This window comes from Myodes glareolus, chromosome 21, assembly GCF_982192425.1.
Source record: "Myodes glareolus chromosome 21, mMyoGla1.1, whole genome shotgun sequence".
Lineage (NCBI taxonomy): Eukaryota > Metazoa > Chordata > Mammalia > Rodentia > Cricetidae > Myodes > Myodes glareolus.
In genome coordinates this window covers 40,881,966-40,900,334 of record NC_142046.1, presented here as the reverse complement: position 1 = coordinate 40,900,334, position 18,369 = coordinate 40,881,966, and the positions used below count along the sequence as shown (strand labels likewise).

Here is an 18,369-nt window from a genome sequence, read left to right as displayed (position 1 = left end):
TGTGACAGCCCTGGCTATCCTGGAACTCACTTTGTAGGTTACACAAGGTGACAGAAAGCGTTATACAACTATAGACAAGATAAATACTTTATACAGTATTTTGTCATTGGGCTTGATACGAGAAGATAGTCTGAAAACTTCAGGAGTGAATAGTAACAATGCTCCTTGATGTACTTCCTAAAAGTGTACATTTTTAGGAAATTTTTGCCTAAATTTTAAAAAAGCAAACCTTTGTAATTACAAAGTGTTTTATATCTGTTGCAGAAATACAAACATACAAAATACTATGAAAAACACTCCAGACGTGTGTTACTCCCAGAAGTTTTTTAACAGCAATGGTCTTAAACGTTTCTAAGAACATAAATGTATTATTTTAAACTTTATTTGCCCCTTCTTGTCAATATTTGTAACATGAGGGCTGGCTTGTTGGGGTTTCTGTCCCACCCGGTACCCCACAGCTGGCAAGTTCCAAAGAAAACCACATGGAGTCTACATTAGGTTATAAACTGATTGGCCCATTAGGTCAGGCTTCTTATTAGTCCTTGTAACTTATATTAATCCATTATCATTATCTATGTTAGCCACACGGCTCAGTACCTTTCTCAGTGTGACAGCTCACATGTTGCCTCTTCGGTGATCTGGGCGGGAATGGCGGAGGGAGGTTCTCCTCCCTAGCCTTCTTCTATTCTCATTGTCTTGCCTCTACTTCCTGTCTTGTTGACCCACCTATACTTCCTGCCTGGCCAATCAGCGTTTTATTAAAATACATGATTGACAGAATACAGACAATTACTCCATATCAAATATTCATATATTTCCCCCTTTCCTATGTAGTATTCTGTTGGGAGCTGTGAACCCCCAGATTCTGAATTTCTTGTAAACAACTTGTTTTCCTCTGCTCTGAGACAGCTTGCAATTGCTCTGAGCATGAGACCCTCAGGAGTTCCTGATGCAGGGAAGGTGGTTTCTGGTGTGTTTGGCTGGGGCAGACTATCATATAAGAATTCCTATAGCTGCCCTTGGACACAATAAAAGGGGCATTCTTGTTTCAAGGATGACCCGGGTCTCTGTGTGTCTTTGTGTGTTCCAATCTCCAGCCCCTTGTCCGGTTCACGAACTGTATGGCAATGCATAGAGCCCGGACATTCATGGTGCACCACAGTACTCTTATTGCTTGTGTAGTTTTTCAAAGAATTTGTTTGATAATCTCACAATTTGGGATATTTCCCTTCTTGCCCTTTTCATTCTTTTAAGACTATAATGAACAAACCTATATGTTGATCTTTGTCAATTTCCAAGCTTGTTGTGCTTTAAAAGCTTATTTCTTAGTAACTAAGTTCTCTGAGAGTCTTCTTGTTAGTAAAAAGTTGTAATTATTTATATGTGTGTAAAGTAAATATAGGTATGCATGTATTCCATAGCACACATGTATAGGTCGCATGCATTCTATGGCATACATGTAATAAGATCAGATGACAACTTATGGGAATTAGTTTTTTTCTTTCCACCTTGCGAAGCTCAGGCCACCAGAATAGGGGGCAATTGCCCTTATCCGCTGAGCCATCTTGCTGGTCCCGTTTCTGTATTCATAGCCTTATACAATCATTCAGGAGAAAATGTATGGTAGTTTATTCTCTTACTAGCCGGGGGTGAACTTGCTTATCAGTTTGTAGTTCAGTGTCTGAAACAGTCAAGTTTGGGGCAAGGGAATGTTTCAAAAACATGAGCATTTGGATTCTGGCCAGAAAGAGACCCATGAAGTTCAAATAACCAGGTAGTTAGTTGTAAAATTGACTTCCTCTTTTGGATACCAAAGATCTAGCTTTGGTTTCCTGCTCACGTAGAGAGCTTTGACACAATGAATTCCCTGCAAATTCACCACGGAAACACCTTTACAATTTAAATTTCTTTTTAATAAGATGTACAAGTATGTGTTTGTGTATAGGTGTGTACATGGGTGCACACAGCTACCTAGGGAGTGCAGAAGAGGATTTCAGACGTCCCGGCACCAGAGTTAAAGTGGTGGTGGGCCACTTGGCCTGAACGCTGGTCAGTAAACTGGGACCCTCTGTTCAGAGCAGCAAGCACTCGTAACTGCTGGGCCACCATTCTCTCCAACCTCATGCTAGGTTTTTTGTTTGTTTTTTGAGGCACGGCTTCATTGTTTGGCTCTGATTGTCCTGGAGCTTGCTTTGTAGACCAGGCCGGCCTCGAACTTAGAGATCTACCTGCCTCTGCCTCCCGAGTGCTGGGATTAAAGGCGTGTGCCATCACCACCCGGCCTGATACTAGTTTTTTAAATTCAGAAATTTAAGTCTTAGGTCGAATCCCTGAGATGTTGTTTAGTACAAAGTACAGGAGAGATAACACTGACTGAAAGATTTTGACAAGAAGAGTGGCTAAGTGTTCATCTTTACGTCAAATAGCTTGATTTGGCTTTCCCAAGCAACTTGACTCAGAATGACCAGGTCTGCATGGCTTGGGGGTTAATTACGTCCCCATGACATTATAAATTCGTTCAGCGATAAGAACTTGTATCAAGCTCAACGGCAGACTACTGTATGAAGTATTAATCTCTTTCAGGAATACTGGGATTTATATGAGCAAAACCCCAACAGTATTTACTTCAGTGCTACCTTCCTATCTGCATTATATTTCATTGCATCAGTTTAGCAGATGAGTTGTTGTGGAATATTACCTTAACTATGTAGAGGTGTGTTACATTTGTTTATCTGCAGACTATTTAACTATGTAGAGGTGTGTTACATTTGTTTATCTGCAGACTATTTAACTATGTAGAGGTGTGTTACATTTGTTTATCTGCAGACTATGTAACTATGTAGAGGTGTGTTACATTTGTTTATCTGCAGACTATAACTATGTAGAGGTGGGTCACATTTGTTTATGTTGCAGACTATTGCTTTCTATGTAAAGGTGTGCTGCATTTGTTTAATTATGTAGAGTTACGTTGCATTTGTTCCATCTTGCCTGTCTGAGGGACCTGAATGGTCTGGTAAAAAGTTAAATGTCCAATATGCAGACAGGAGAGGGATAGGTGGGGCTATCAGGCAGAAAGGAGCAGAAATCTAGGCTTGAAGAAAGAAGGAAGAGGAGAGATGAGGGAAAAAGAGATGGTGACGCCTGGGGCTGGAAGCCAGGCAGGCAGCCACCGCCCAGCCAAGACATGAGAAGCAGTGGAGAAAGCAGGACACACAAAGAAAGGGGAAAAGCCCTGAGGCAAAATATAAGTGAAGAGAAACAGAGCTAGTGGGGCAAGCATAAGATAAGGCTAAGTATTCATAAGTAGTAGGAAGTCTCTGTGTAGTGATTTGGGAGTTGGTTGGTGGCCCAAAAGTAAAAGAAAATCTGGTACAATGAGTCTTTCATTTCCCTCCTAAAAGATACTAGATACAAAATGCCATTGTATACGAAATGTCCCTTGCCTTCTAAGAGGTCATAAATTATGTGCCAATGCAGAGGTGGTTGTACTATTATGTATTACGTGTGTTAAATTAACAGGAAAAAGTATAAAATGAATGTTTATTATGCCCAGTCGTGTTTTTATATATGATAATGCTACATTGTTATATGGGGTGGCATTTTGCAGGTCAAAAGGAGAAAGGATGGCTGTCAGTTGAAAGGGAGCTATCTAAAGAAATTAGAAACCAGAAGATGACATCACAGTTTGCTTTCTCTTAATGCTTTGTTGGTAAAAAGAGACTGAATATTTTAACCTTTGTGTCCCATATCGTCTGTGTCTGGTTAAGTGTTCTGACCTCCTGCTGCAAAGTGATTAAAGTTCTGGCGATACTAACTCAGGAACACGGTACAGAAGTCAGTTTGTTCAAATATTCGATATCACACAGCTAGCCTGAAATTAGAGGCCAACCCTTTTCCTGTGATAATGCGTTCGTTCTAAGCTTCTGCTTTCTATCTATAAGTAAGAAAGTCTTATTTCATGGTGAATTTAATGGCTGTTTGACACTCGTCTAAGTTTTTTAAGGGTAAACTCTGATGTATGCTTAGAGCGTAAACACCACGCTTTCTAGTAGGATTGTTAATAAGAAACAAACTGTTTTTGAAGATTGCTACAGGAAGATAGGATATAGAAACAATTTAAATGCGCTGGAAAAACTAGTATTACATTTTGATACATAACTCTGGGCAGAGACTATTTTTCCTTGCTTTGTCCATACTTTCACTGGTGTAAGTCTACTAAAATGACCATGATGGGGGACTCTGGAAAAGGGACCGCTTACATCCAGGACAAATCAGCATCCCCCGGAGGAAAGCAGGGCAATGAGAGCTTGTTTTGTTAGAAACTTCATGTTCAAGCAAGAACTTGACATTCGATTTATCACTTACATTAACTGTCTGAACAGCCTTCACTTGAACGTTTTAAAGATTACAGAAGAAATCTAAAACCCAGTGCATCTAGGCCCTGTGTCTCAACAAGTATCTCAAAGGTCTAGTTGAACGTGCTTAGCCAGGATTTTAATTTGAAGCTTGCAGAGCCAATAATTCTCGATCCACGCTTTCTGCTCCTATTAATTGATGAGAAGTGAATGGAACACTCCTTGGGGAAGCACTTAGTCCAGACTTCACCCTCTTACAAATAAAACCGCTGGCCCAGTTCCAATCCACAACTGTTATTCTTGGGCCAGGGACTAGGAGAAAGTGTCTGCTCATCTAACAGTGACCATCTAAACTCCAGTGTATGCCAGGCACAGTATAAAGTACAAGGAATACGGCGCTAAATAATAAAATCCATATGGGAAATGCTGTGCCAAGAAAACAAACGATGCTCTAAGCAGGCACACCTCACCGTATCTGGGAGAGGAGAAAGGAAGAATGGCTAAGAAGGCAGTCCTGAAGGGTAAGTCTTAAAAGAGGGCCCAGAGGGGTTTCCCAATCCAAAAGGCAGGGAAACCCCAGGCATATAGCAAAGGCTCCCTAGGCCGGGAACAATCCCAGGAACTGCCATGTGAACGAATCAAGACGAGGAGCATAATGAATAATAAGCCAAGGGTCCTTGCTGCAGGGGAGCTAGGCTTGCTCTAGTCCTGACAACTTAATGAGATGTCACCACGGAGGTGAGAAGGTAAGCCGTTCTCCTAGGAACAGCTGTGAAAATGAAGATGTAAATAAGGCTGGCACCTTTTCTCCCTAGTCTTGGACAGCAGATATTTTCCTGTAAATAGATGTTTCATTTGGGCCCCCAGGACTGAGTTCTCCCTGCGGCAATTCATACCTCCAGATGTCCGTTGTGTCTGCTTAGTAGAGGTGTTGTAGGCATATCAGGATCTATATGCCCCAAAGTGACCTTCTGCTTCTTTTCCAAGCCTGCTAGGAACCCACTCTTTCATCTCAGTTACTAATGCTTCAGTCTCACAGTGGCTAAAGCAAAATGCTAGGGCCCACTGCTTGCTCTTTAGTCCAGGCCTTGAATATGCAAAGCTCCTCAGCAAGCATGCTGATCCCACACTCAAGAACGCCTCACCCCTACATTGCTCTCCAGTTCTTAGCCCAAGTGACCACCTTTGCCCTACATTCCGAGGTGATCTCCATACTCCTTGGCACCTCACTCTTCATTCTTCATCTAACAGGCAGAACATTTTCCATCCAGAGTCATACCTGTCACTGCTGGATTGAAATTCCTTGTGTCGGAGTCACGGCCTGCTCATGTGAACCCCCGGCAGCTCTCCTTTTTGGACTTCTGCATTCACTTACCAACCAATTCTAGTCTCCTAGATTTACCCGCCAATTCTGGTTCAGTCTCATCTTGATTTCTAGAACATGAGAGTTCTTTCCTGGCCGATGCTCTTGACCCCACAGCTTCCATGTCCCCCAATGATCTCTAGTTCCTCAAAGGCTGTTTTGCCATCTTTCAACCTTTCCTCCAAATGTCCCATTGAAAGCATCTGAAAATGCCATCGAATAAAGCCACCCAAACTCTTCAGAAACATCACCCTACTTATTTCCTTCTTAGGAATTAGCAGGATATGTAATGACTTGTTCACTCATCTATTTCTTTACTGTGTCTTTACTAAGTCCCAATTTGATAATTGCTATAAATACCACATCCCAAGTAAGTAGTGTATGGTATATGGCTCCAGGCATGTCCTTAATATTAACTGAACAAGTGAGTGCCAAAGCCAATAATGTTTTAACAGTTGACTTAAAGGTTAATGGAAACATACAGAATCAGCAATTATTGATAAAATAAAAGTTGAAATGATTGTTTGATTTGATCCCTTGTGAGTCACCAGAGAAGGCGGCAGGTTTGCCTGGATCGTTACTGATATATTTGGATTGACTGCTCGTGTAGAATTGCCCTTCCTTTCCCTGTTGCTTGGTAAACCCTTCCTCTGTAGAAGGCAGAGGCAAGAATGCTGGGAGTCGGGAATAATATAGATGGAACGTGGAAAATAGTAAATTGTTGCTTTAATGAGAACGAACTTTGAATGGCACGTTGCTACCATCTTTGTGGTTTCCAAGTAGTCTTCTTCCTTGAAGATTTGAGATGGAGGGGTCTGTGGTTAATTGTATTGCAGAGGAGGAAGCGGCACAGAGACAGCTGAGGCGGGATGAAGGAGGGACAGGTGGTGGAGCAGGGAGGTTTAAGAGTTGAGAGCTGCACATGGGGTAAGGATCTTTCTGAGTCTTTAGAGCATGTACTATGACCACTGAAGGAAGGATAGCCCTTCCTCTCCTTGGTGGGATATGAAGGAAAGTTAGAACTTCCTCGTGGCCTGTGAAAAGTGGGAAATAGGTGGGGACAGAGCAGAATGTAGGGAATGTGTCTTGGAATGTTGTTGAGAAATTAGGAACTATTGACCAAGAATTCATTTAAAAAAATAGTTGTCACTGAAGGTCCCACCAAGGCCATGAATTTTATACCTATTCATACAATTGTATCATTAATCAAATGGTTATTCAGTGTTCTAGAAGACACTCAAAGTGCCACGATTAGTAAATCACATGTTTTGCAATCAGGCAGGAGAGAGGTTGTACTAGTTAGCAAAGCCTCATGTTGAGGGCCAAACCAAACTACTGAGCTAGAACGCCGGGGATGGAGGTGGAGAGGAACCAGCTCTTGTCAAAGAGTCTGTTGCTATATAATTGAAGATTTTAGAAGTAGGACACCGATGATGATCAAATGCCGAAGGAGAACACAGTTCCATAGAAGACCTTATAAGTACGGCAGCTTGAAAGGGAATTCGAATGTCGCCTAGACAGGCAGGGTAGGTTTGAGGTGATGACTCAGGTGTTGCAAGGCTTGACAAGGACCTGGAGGTGCCCTGGAAGGCCACACAGAGCACTGAGAAGAACAGGCAAAGGGTCCATATTCAGACAATACAAAAATGGAGACTAGATGGAATTACGTGTGAGAAAGATGTGATTGTGTTCTTAAAGTCATAGTAACAAATGCAAAGCACTCCCCAGAATGCTGCGTCAGAGAGTGAGCTCTCCGCCACAGGATTGTAGTCGCAGCAGGAAGAGGTGCCCTGACCTGCAGAGCTGTGAGAATCCTTTCAGATCAGGCTTCCCAGGGCTGGGCTCAGGATTGAGCACTGTGAATGACAGCACAGAGAAGGGGAAGGAGGAAGAAAGGAAAGGAGAGGTGAGGAGAGAGAGGGCAAGAGGAGGAAGAAGAAAGGACAGAGGTATGGAGGGAAGAAAGGAGGAAAGAAGGGAGGGAAGGGGATAGCATACTCTCTGGTCTACAAAAGGCAATACACCCAGTCCTGTCAGAGACAGAGGGCTTTAGCAGCCTGTCCCCAGGAGGAGCGCCGCTCTTCCACCCAGGCCAGTGCCAAGAGTAAGCGAATGTCATTGCTTTGGTGTGACCCAGGAGGAAGCTCTCTTCCGTCTCTTACATGTGTTTTTTCAAACTTGATTTTGAAGCAGCAGCAGCACCTTGAGAATGAAAGGTATTTTTTTTGCAAAGCAAAATAAAACAAAACAGAAAAGTATGAAGATCACTTAGATTTGCAGTGGAGATGATTTAACTATTATCCTGCCTGACACTTGGGGATTCCTGGCATTTATCACAAGGACTGTACTTCTTTTCATCCTATCCCCCCCCCCCCCCCGCCCCTCACACACACACACCATCTTTGTTGCTGGCTTCTTTCTGGTTTCTCTCTTTAAACTTTGTCTTGAGTCATGTTGGGTGAGTACCACTTTGTGCCACGTTTCCCTGCGACTGCAGCATTGCACTGGCTGTGACCTTCGACTGCCTCTCTAGGCTGCCTCCTGAGAGGCTCCCAGGGCAAACACCATGCTTCTAGGGCCAGCTGGGAAACCACTTAGCTTTTCATATCCAAACTCTCAGAAGACAAAATGCCACACTGGAGGTGAGGCTAGCCAGCCACCCTGGGGACTGCTGCCTGCCACCACTGAGGTGCCTCTCTGTCGTTCACTAGCAAGATCCAGTGTCTTGAGCCAGCAATATGGCAGCCTAGAGTAATAGAAGAAAGGGGCTTTTATTAGCTTGAGTTGTCTAAGCACACTGTGGAGCCCTGAAATGATTTCTCCTCCCTACAAAGAGCGCTTATTGCTTGCTTCCATTGAGAGAAGCAAAGAGAACTCAGGAAGAACAATGCCTTCCACATTTGTGAACCTGAGAAGCGCGACCTTTGTTTTACCACAGAGGTCGAGACTACTCTTTACCACAACCTTGTTAATTTGTTCTTTCCCTCCTTCCTCCCACCCATCTCCTGTCATTTCCCCGGGAGCATAAAGCTTTTAGCATCCGGCTGTCCATTAGCATAAATAAACCCACGCTTTTAAGTTAAAAATAGTTTCAAATGTTATATTTGCTAAAGACTGCATTACCATAAGAGAATAAAAATACTCCTGGGTAACAGGTAGGTCATACGCTTTAGAGGCAGAAACACACTGTGTGTGTGTGTGCGTGCGTTTCCCTGAAAGTCGATGATTTCAGCCATAGATTAAAACGTAGGTCTCAGTACACACTACATTTCCACTTCAGAAACCGTTAAGCCAGGAGAGTTCCAGAGACTTGTGCCTTTATGTTTTCATTTATTTTTTTTCCTGTTGCCAATATTTTCCAGGCAGTTCTAAAGCACAACCAAAAAAAAAAAAAAAAAAGCCCATTCTTCAGTCTGATCTTTGTTGTATGAATGACTGCTGGATGATGTTGCCCCTCCTCCATTTTGTCTAGTGTTAATTCAAATTTGATTAACATTTATATGGCAGATAAGGAAATACTGGGCTGAGAAGCAGCAGAAGTGGCAAGACATGGAAACGAGAGATCTCCAGCGACTAGAAGAACTGAAAGCGTTCATGGCTGAGCAGTCAGTGAAAGACAGAGAAAGGTGAGAGGGGGACTTGAGACCCTGAGCATCAGCTGGGGGAGCGCCTACTGCAAGATGTTAGCACAAGCGGTTATCAGAGCGAGGGTCTTTCACACCAGATATCGCCATTCAATATTTATGGCTACAAATAGATAAAGTGATTTCTATACTATAGTTTAAACTCTCACTTTGATGGCTTCCTAGTTAAAAATCTCACCGAGGGTTTTCTGACAACTGATCGCCCACTGCGTGAGTGAGATGATGCTGGTGGCTGCTGTGACTTTAATATCTTGACCCAGGAGGAGGAGACCATTATTTTAATAAGAAAGGGGTCCATGCACTGTGACTGAGGCTGAGAAAGACAATCCACGATTATCCAGAGCTGGGTGGATGTTCCAGCGAGCTCTCACACCAAATATGAAAACGTGCCCTAGAGTTTCCTGCAATTATGTAACTGCAGAGCTGGGAAGGACATTTGAGATAATGAGCTCCGTCTTTTTATTTTATGAGTTACACCAAGAAATCAAAACAATGTTTTTTAAAGATTACCTTATCAGGGCCTAAAAGAAAAACAGTAAAAATCCTAATAATTTGGAAAGGAAAATCCCAAAATAAAGAACTGGATTCCCTACCAGGAAACTCTTATTTCTAAAGAGATGAAGGGGACACAAAGGAAGTCTCTAGGGCTGAGGGAGGGTTCCCTTGGAAGAAGTTAGAATTAGAACCTGTCTCTGGAGTTATAGGTGCTCCTGGTCCCAACTATCTCCTGGGTCGTCATCATATTGTTTTCCTGGTATCTCAGTCCTTAAGAGTTGGGTATGGAACCAAGAGGGTAGCAAAGCCTGAGCTTGAAGTCAGGAGGTCAAACAACCAAAAGACAAACAGCAAGTGAAGGCCAAGATACAAGTGGCTACCCTCGGACAGGCCTTGCTGTGACTCAGAAGTAAATGGGAGCCCCCGAATAGCCGTGCACCAAAGGGCAATGCAAAAGCAATGGTCAGGAGGCTGGTGGGGCCGTTTAAGCTCCCCCAGGAAAAGAAAGAGAGCCACGGGAACTTAAGGGAGACAGAAAGCAGAGCAGATGCGGAGTTCCAGCATTTGGGGCGTGCTTCTAATAGAACGTCTCTCATCGCCGGGAGCTTCTCCGATTGCAGAGCCATTTTCGGTCTTCGGCTTCCTGTCCTAGTAATTAGCAAGATTAGCTGATTCAGAGCTCCGGTTGAAAAGAAGAAAACGAAAATCAGATTAGTGTGTATTACATAACAGGAAAAAATAGCCATACTGCAGCATAGCAAAAAGGCTGAGGACCAAGCGCTGTAGCTCAGGATTTTATTCTTAACTCAGCTTTGAACAGTGTATGACCTTGAGAACATGAGTTGTTTACCTTCCTCCAGGCTCCGTCTTGTGCACTGGAAAACAGTTGAAAGCTGAGAAGCTGACCACCTTTAGGAGTTGATTATCTATCTATCTATCTATCTATCTATCTATCTATCTATCTATCTATCTATCTATCTATCTATCTATCAGCTGTATGTGTGTATATATACTCCTTTGATGGAATAATATAGATTTAAAGAATTTTGAAGCCAGTCCCTGCATACCAAGGAAGGGCTTTCAAACATATCTCCAAGTTATAGTTCTCCACAAAAAACCAAACCAAACCTGTGATTTTGTGTGGGCTGCGGATGTAGCACCACTGGAAGAAGGCTTACATGACATCCACAGAGTCCTGGGTTCAGTTCCTATCACCACAAGCACCAGGTGTGGTGGTGCATGCCTGTAATCTCAGCCCTTGAGATGGAGACAGGAGACAGAAGTTCAAGGTCATAGGTAGCTACTTAGCAAGTTCAAGACCAGTTTAGGACATGATACCCTGCCCCCCAAATGGGAATGCGGATAGAAATATAATTCTCATTCTGTGTTTTGAGATGTAGTCTAGCACGTAAAAAGCTTTCACTTCTGAAAATGACCAGAAGCTAGATTCATCTGTAACTGTTCTGGTTCTAAGAAATTAGGTAGATAGGTAAACATTTTTTCTCTAATGGTATAATACAATAAAAATCATGTTTAATATTTTCACCTAAGGCACTTTCTTCACATCAGAAAAAGGCCTTAATATTAGCATCCAGATTTCCCACAATGGTATGCAGATGTCTCCTTGAGAGTTTGATAGTTCTGCTCGATTACTTCTTCTTAATTGAATATGGAAGATGAAGGCTCACGAGAATAGCACATTCACCAAAAAATTGGTGGGTGAATAATATGAAATTTTCATTTTGCAGTTAAAGATAGTGGCGTGTTGAAGGTTTCATGTGGCTTGACATTACAAAGAAACAATTACATCCACATCTCATTTTATTCAAATTATTTGTCAATGTTTCCACTAGCCTTCTATGTTCTAAATACCCCATGTTCTTGAGCATAAGAGAGAAGACTCCAGAACTGGGGTGTTACCATGAGAGCCTTGATTTGCCTTTTACAGTTAGCGTCTCTGCAATTTAGTTTGACATTTGTACAATGACTGTATAAATAGTATCTACTTCAAATGATTACAAGTATCAGATCTATACTGAATGTCACTCATGGCTGGAACCAGAGTAAGAATGTTCAATAAAAGTGATTTTCACGAACTGACTTTTTTCTTCTGACAAGATGCTTCTAATGCAGTTTTGTCAAAATATTTAAATTTTAAAATATTTTTAAAATATGTAGTAATAAAGCTATTCTTATAGAAATGTAACCATTATATTAATGCAAGCTGCTTCTTGGTGCCTGTCCTCATGCACTGTCTTATCTGGAGTACATTGCTATTATCAGCTGTTTAACAAAGTACATATATATTATCTATATGTACCCAGACAAAAAAATACAAGTGTAAGAAAACCAAACAAACCTTCAATGTACTACAAAATATAGTACCATTGTATTATTCAGCTAGAGCTGTCATTACAAATGTGTTCCCTGGGAAGTTTCAAAATCTGAGATTTATTTTCTTAGTTCTGGAGGCTACAAACCCAGCATGGGCTAGGGTTCTGATGAGGAATCCCTCCCTGGCAATTAGAAAGCAGCCTCTGATGGAGGCTCACTGCATTGACTAGGAGGGACAGGTTCCCTGATGTTTTCTTCTGTAAGAACGTTCACTCATGCCCTGGTAAAAGGCACTGCCTTTCCCAAAGCCACTGGAAATGGAAGCATGCACATGTGAATTTGGGGCAGATGTGTTCAATGCAACCATCTGGAAGGAAACAAGACGTGCTTGTCAAACTGACGATTGTTTGTTAACTTAGTGGTGTGGGAGAATTGTCTGTATTCTGTCGATCATATTTTAATAAAACGCTGATTGGCCAGGCAGGCAGTATAGGCGGGAAAGCCAGACAGGAAGTAGGGGTGGCACAAAGAGACTGGGAGTATTCTGGAAGCAGAAGCTTCCTCAGCCATTCCTGTGCAGACCACTGAAGAGGCAGCATGTAACCTGCCCAGCTGAGAAAGGTACGGAGCCATGTGCTAACCTAGATAAGGATAATGGGGTAACATAAGTTATAAGAGTTAATAAGAAGCCTGACCTAATGGGCCAATCAGCTTTATGACTTATAGAGATCTCTGTGTGATTGATTTTCGTTGGGAGTTGCCGGTTGTGGGGTACCGGGCGGGACAGAAACCCCAACAAGCCGGCCCCTCATGTGACAACTTAGCTATGTTTCGTTGCTGCTAGAAAATAATATTGGAGCAATTAGAAAAGGTGCCCCAGTCTGGCAGTGATGTGTAGTCAGCCCCTGCTGCAGAAGGGCAAACTAGAAAAGGTTCTGCTCGGGGCTGGAGAGATGGCTTAGAGGTTAAGAGCCCTGACTTTTCTTCCGGAGAACTCGGGTTCAAAAACCAGCACCCACATAGTAGGTCGCAACTGTCTGTAACTCCATGACCTGACACCCTCACATAGACATACATGCAGAGAAAACACAAGTGCACATAAAATTTTATATATATATATATATATATATATATATATATATATATATATATATATATATATTTAAAAAGAATTAGTGATTATTTATCAATTTAAAAAAAAGAGAAAAGGTTCTGCTCCTGAACCATGGCACACAAAAGCAAGATCTGGAGCAACCTTCAAATGATCCATGGTAATCCTCAAAACAAAACTCTGCCTACGCTTTTAAGACAGAGAATGTGCTGTTCATACCTCTTCTGGAACCTAGCCATGTAGCCATCCGGGATTTATATTCATGAATGATGACTGTCTCAGAACCAATTGATAATGATTCATTCTTACCCTTTGATTGGCTACGCCATTTTATTATATATCACATTTCTAATTATGCTTTTATATCCTTATGGACTCTTAATTAGATCAAATAAAAGCCGATCTCTGTTTATGCTTCTGCATGGGCACCATGCAGTTCAAGCACTCTCTTGGGCTGTCTAGCAGGACAAGTGTTCTCGAAAATAGCTACTCTTATGTCAGTTTTCTTTTACAGAATCTGTAGGCTTTTTGCACTAAAATAATGTTAAGGAAACCTGATTGATATATACACAAAATTTAAGCTCCAATCTAAAAATATGCTGCCAAAATAGCTTTCTGGTCCTTTTTTTCTCTCAGGTTCTCATAGATATATTTTTTTCCCAGTGAAAGTTTAGAAATTATCTTCATGAGGTAGACACTTGTGACCAAGAAGGTAATTTCAAGTTCCTGTTAGGCGAGAGAAAATGTCTGCCTTCAGATAGCAGCCCTGGGGGTGCAGAGGTATGAAGCCTGGGATGTTTATGAAGTATTGAAGTTAATTAACTTTGGGAACTCATATCATTGAAGATGATGTTGGAGAAAGAAACCTCACCCTGAGTATAGTTGCTGTTGTTTTGTTGCTATTTTAATATCTGTTATTCATCTTAGACAACTTCATACATCCATATAATCTGTCTTAATCATGCCCACCCCAACTCTCTCCACTCATTCCCCATTCTCCAATATATCATGTTTACTCTCTCTCTCTCTCTCTCTCTCTCTCTCTCTCTCTGTGTGTGTGTGTGTGTGTGTGTGTGTGTGTGTGTATGTGTGTGTGTTTGTACCCCAATAACTAGTTTGTGCACCCAGTAGATTGTTGACTGGTCTTGTTGGCTTGATCTTCTGCAGGGAGCTAAGAGGTTTGGTTTATTTGGTTTATTTGCTTGTTTGATTTATTTTGTTTTGTTTTTGCCCCTTGGTTACTTTGTTTTCAATTTCTTATTTTACACTCCATTTTTTGTAGATAATCTTTCATCTGTATCTTTGGCCAACATTCTGAAATGACATTTTTCACTATCTTATTTCTAAGTGGCTTTTGTTCATTTTTACTGCCCTAACAATAAGTCGGTGACTGTTAGGATACTTTTGTACTTTCCATGTCTTTTCATAAAAAGGTGCAAAATTCTGGCACTTTCTTGGAAGCTACTAAACCCAGCTATATTTTTAAAAACATTTAACTGAAGAAAAGTTTGTGTATCACAAAAGGCCCCTGTTTCAAGTTTTTGCCTCGGCGGTCTTTCAGTAAGTTTATAGAGTTGTGCCACCGCTGTGACAGCTAGCTTGTCAGTGATTTCTGTCACATTGTAAAGATCTCTCCTGCTTACTTGCCTTGGTGTTCGTCCTACTTCCAGCCATGAGCAACCAACCACTAATTTCTTTCTGCCACGAACAACCACTAATCTTATTTCTGCCACAATGAATTTGCCTGTCCTGGACCTGTTAGACAAATGGGATGCATCTGTGTTCTCTTCTGGCATAATGTTTTTGAGGTTCATCTGTGTATCATCAATTTCTTCTTTTTATTGTTGAAGATTATTTTACTTTGATTCTACCTTCTATTTTTCAGAGTCATATATTTTCCTGTTCAGAACAGACAAGTATTAACTCAATAATAAAGTGTTATTTTAAATCATTGCTCAAAACTTATATGTAATAGGATATCAGCTCCTAACAGAACAATTGCTCACTCACTGTATCCTCCCTAACCCCATTTGAAGAGTAGTGGGTCCTCAATTTCTCTATAACTGATCCCAGTTTCATCATTAGGCCCCCAGATATAGGGTAGCAAAGAGAAAAGGAAACTTTTCCATTAAAGCTACCTCCAGGGCTGGGAGGCTCGGTGAGTAGATTGTCAGCTGCGTGAGTGTGGACACCTGACACCCGAGGTGAGATCTCTGGAACCCTCTTTAAAGTCAGACACTTTATATACAAAGCCAGTGGCCAAGATAGAGAGACCCCAGACATTAGAGCTGACCCTGCTGTCAGGGTCTCTGATGAGCCAGCCCTGTGGGCATGAGAGCAGGAGAACCGATACCTCCACCTTCCCGGTATGCCTCCTATGGCAATCCAGAGAGAGGACTCTGTGCCTTGCTGGTTGAAAGAGTAAAGAGTTGACCTTGACAATATAAACAAGGAGGACCCAGATCTGAGGGCTTGAGAGCAGGAGATCTGACCCTGCTCCTTGCTGCCTTACGCAGTGGGTGAGCTGGCTGAGGCAGTGCCAGAGAGGTCATCTCAGTAGGGACCAACCATGAGGGAAAGCTAGCAATCGACCAGCCAGCCAATGACCAGGCCCAGAAACAGGGATGAGTTGTGTTAAGCTGACATCCATCAAATCTATGAACTGTTGGAGCATGTGCAGGGGATGAACCTACAGATTCAAAACACAGGATATCTAAGAGGAGCCCCAGTGAGGGCCCATTATCGGTGGTGTAGCAGAGACCAGAGGCCTTGAGCCAGACCAATGACTTGTGGTAATGAACATTTGCAAATAAAGATGAATGGACTAAAGAGTAAACCGTATCCACACTGTGGTGTCCATGATAAGATTCTTCTTTCCTCCTCTTCCTCCTCATCCTTCTTCTCCTCCTCCTCTTCTTCCTCCTCTTCTTCCTCTTCTTCCTCCTCTTTCTCCTCCTTCTTTTGTTTTTTTTCTTCATTTTGCTTGTTTGTTTTTTCTTTTAAATTCGGTTTTGTTTAGGAGGGTGGTTTAAGGGCAGAGGGTAGATGCAAGGGAAGAGGGAGATAAGTGGGAACAGAATGCATGATGCGAAATCCACAAAGAATCAATAAAAGTGAAAACAAGCTAGAGGCGGGAGACGCTGTGAAAGCTCACAGCCCAGTCTGCCTGGAATAAACAGTGAGCAAAGACCCTGTCTAAACAAGGGGAGAGGAGAGGACCAATATTCAAGGTTTCCCTCTGGTGTCCACAAGTGCACCATGGTATCCCCACATCTGCATCCATGCATAGGTGTGTGCACACACTCGTATATTAAAAAATATCTCAAGTTCTCTTTGCAGAACAATGTCATTTCAGATGCTATCTTTTGAGGGAATACAAACTACAATATCTGTTGCTGATGAAGCGAAGTGGCCTCCTCCAAACGGCAGTTTGGGTAGGATGACTGGCTCTCTTAATGACCTCAGTGTCCAGTCTTTTTCCAGGGTACAAAAACAGCGATGGAATCATAACATTCTAGTATCCACTTAAAAATATGAAAAAAACACGTGGGATTGATTTTAATAATATATTCTGCTTAATTCAATAACTACCCCCAAACATTATAGTTTCAAGATATCACCAGTATAAAAATCATTAATGAGGTATTTTACAGCCCTTTCCTTACCCGAAGTACTTAACATCTGGAATGCATTTTATACTCTGAGTGTACTTAAATTCAAACCAGTCACCCTCAGCTGCAGAATAGTCTCTGTCATCAGTGATGGCCATTGGATCAGAAAATGACCTGTGCAGTCAAACTCAGCAGTCCCCTGGCAGAGGAGAGCTGGGTGGCAGCTGCCAGCAGACTGCCTGCCTTAGAGAACCGGCATTCCACTTGGTACACACTTCAAAGTTTGCTTTTGTTTGCCCATCCTCCTGCATCTTTCTGGGTCTTCACTGCCCTTGCTCTGATGCCCTCTGTTCTATTATCTCTGGTAGTGAGCCTCAGTCCCCAAGGAATCTGCTGGTGACATCACCGGTCTCATCCTTAACGTACAGACTCGCACCTATTACCACAGTCCACACATGGGCATCAACCGTGCTCCTGATAGTCCCCTCTTGGTTCTTTCTCCTTCCAGAACCTGCCAGCTCCTAGTATTTGAAGAAACTGGCATGTGCTTCTAATAAGACCTTATTCGAACTATGAGAAATATATGCTTTTCCATGCTCTCTGGACAACACACCTGCTCCTGTGTCATGTAGGGCATGGCACATGCTAAATGCAGGGCTTCTCTGGACTCAGCTTATTCTAGAGCATTGAGGAATGAGTCTTGTGCTGTTGAGTTTTCCATTCCTGACTCAGCACGTTTTTTCCCCCCAGCTCCACCATCCCAGCCAGGTTCACTAGGGAGCAGAATGTGGGAACTGTTAGCCATTGCTCTTAGTAAAGTGCAATGGCTGATAGGAAAGGTTTCCAGGAAAAAAAATCAATATGTGAAGTTAATATTTTCTAAGTGTTTAATTTATATATAAAATACCTCAGGTATTTCTTGGACATCCCAAGTCCTTTTCTGAGACTTTCCCAGCTGCCCATGCATCTGGCAAGACCCCTGCTCCTCTTGACTCTTTTACTTCGTACACCCCAAGCCTGGGACTCCCCACCACCCAGTAGTTAGGAAGGGCCCTGCTCCCCCATGGAATACTTCCAAGTCCTCCATCTTCCCATGATTCCTCTCCTACTTTGCAGGACTCATGACACTCACTTTTGAGGTAGAGCCCTTACTCTCTCCTCCTCAGGGTGCCCTATCCTCACTACCCTAGGACTCACTCAACTTTCTTTGCGGGAATCTGCCTCTTACTTTGCAGGTGGAAGCCAAATCATTCTTTCCCTCTGGCATTCTAAGCTCGCCATCCAAGGACCTGTAGCTAGTGCCTGCTCACCCTGCAGAGGGAGCCCTTACCTACCCTGCCCTATAGCATCGCATCCATACCATCTGAAAACCCATGCCACATCTGTATCCTTTGCCTGTACCATCAAAGGACCCGTATCCATTGTCTGCTCACCCTGCAGAGGGAGTACTCGCCTA

General features: G+C 42.5%; 1 protein-coding gene across 1 annotated transcript in view; it reads left to right on the top strand.

The window, feature by feature from the left end:
• The window catches only part of Ccdc148 (coiled-coil domain containing 148), a 262,678-nt gene that overhangs the window by 188,018 nt on the left and 56,291 nt on the right, over positions 1 to 18,369 (top strand). The window contains exon 11 of the mRNA XM_048426217.3: positions 9,226 to 9,344. Within this exon, the coding sequence (XP_048282174.1) occupies positions 9,226 to 9,344 (119 nt within the window). The remainder of the gene's footprint in view (positions 1 to 9,225; positions 9,345 to 18,369) is intronic.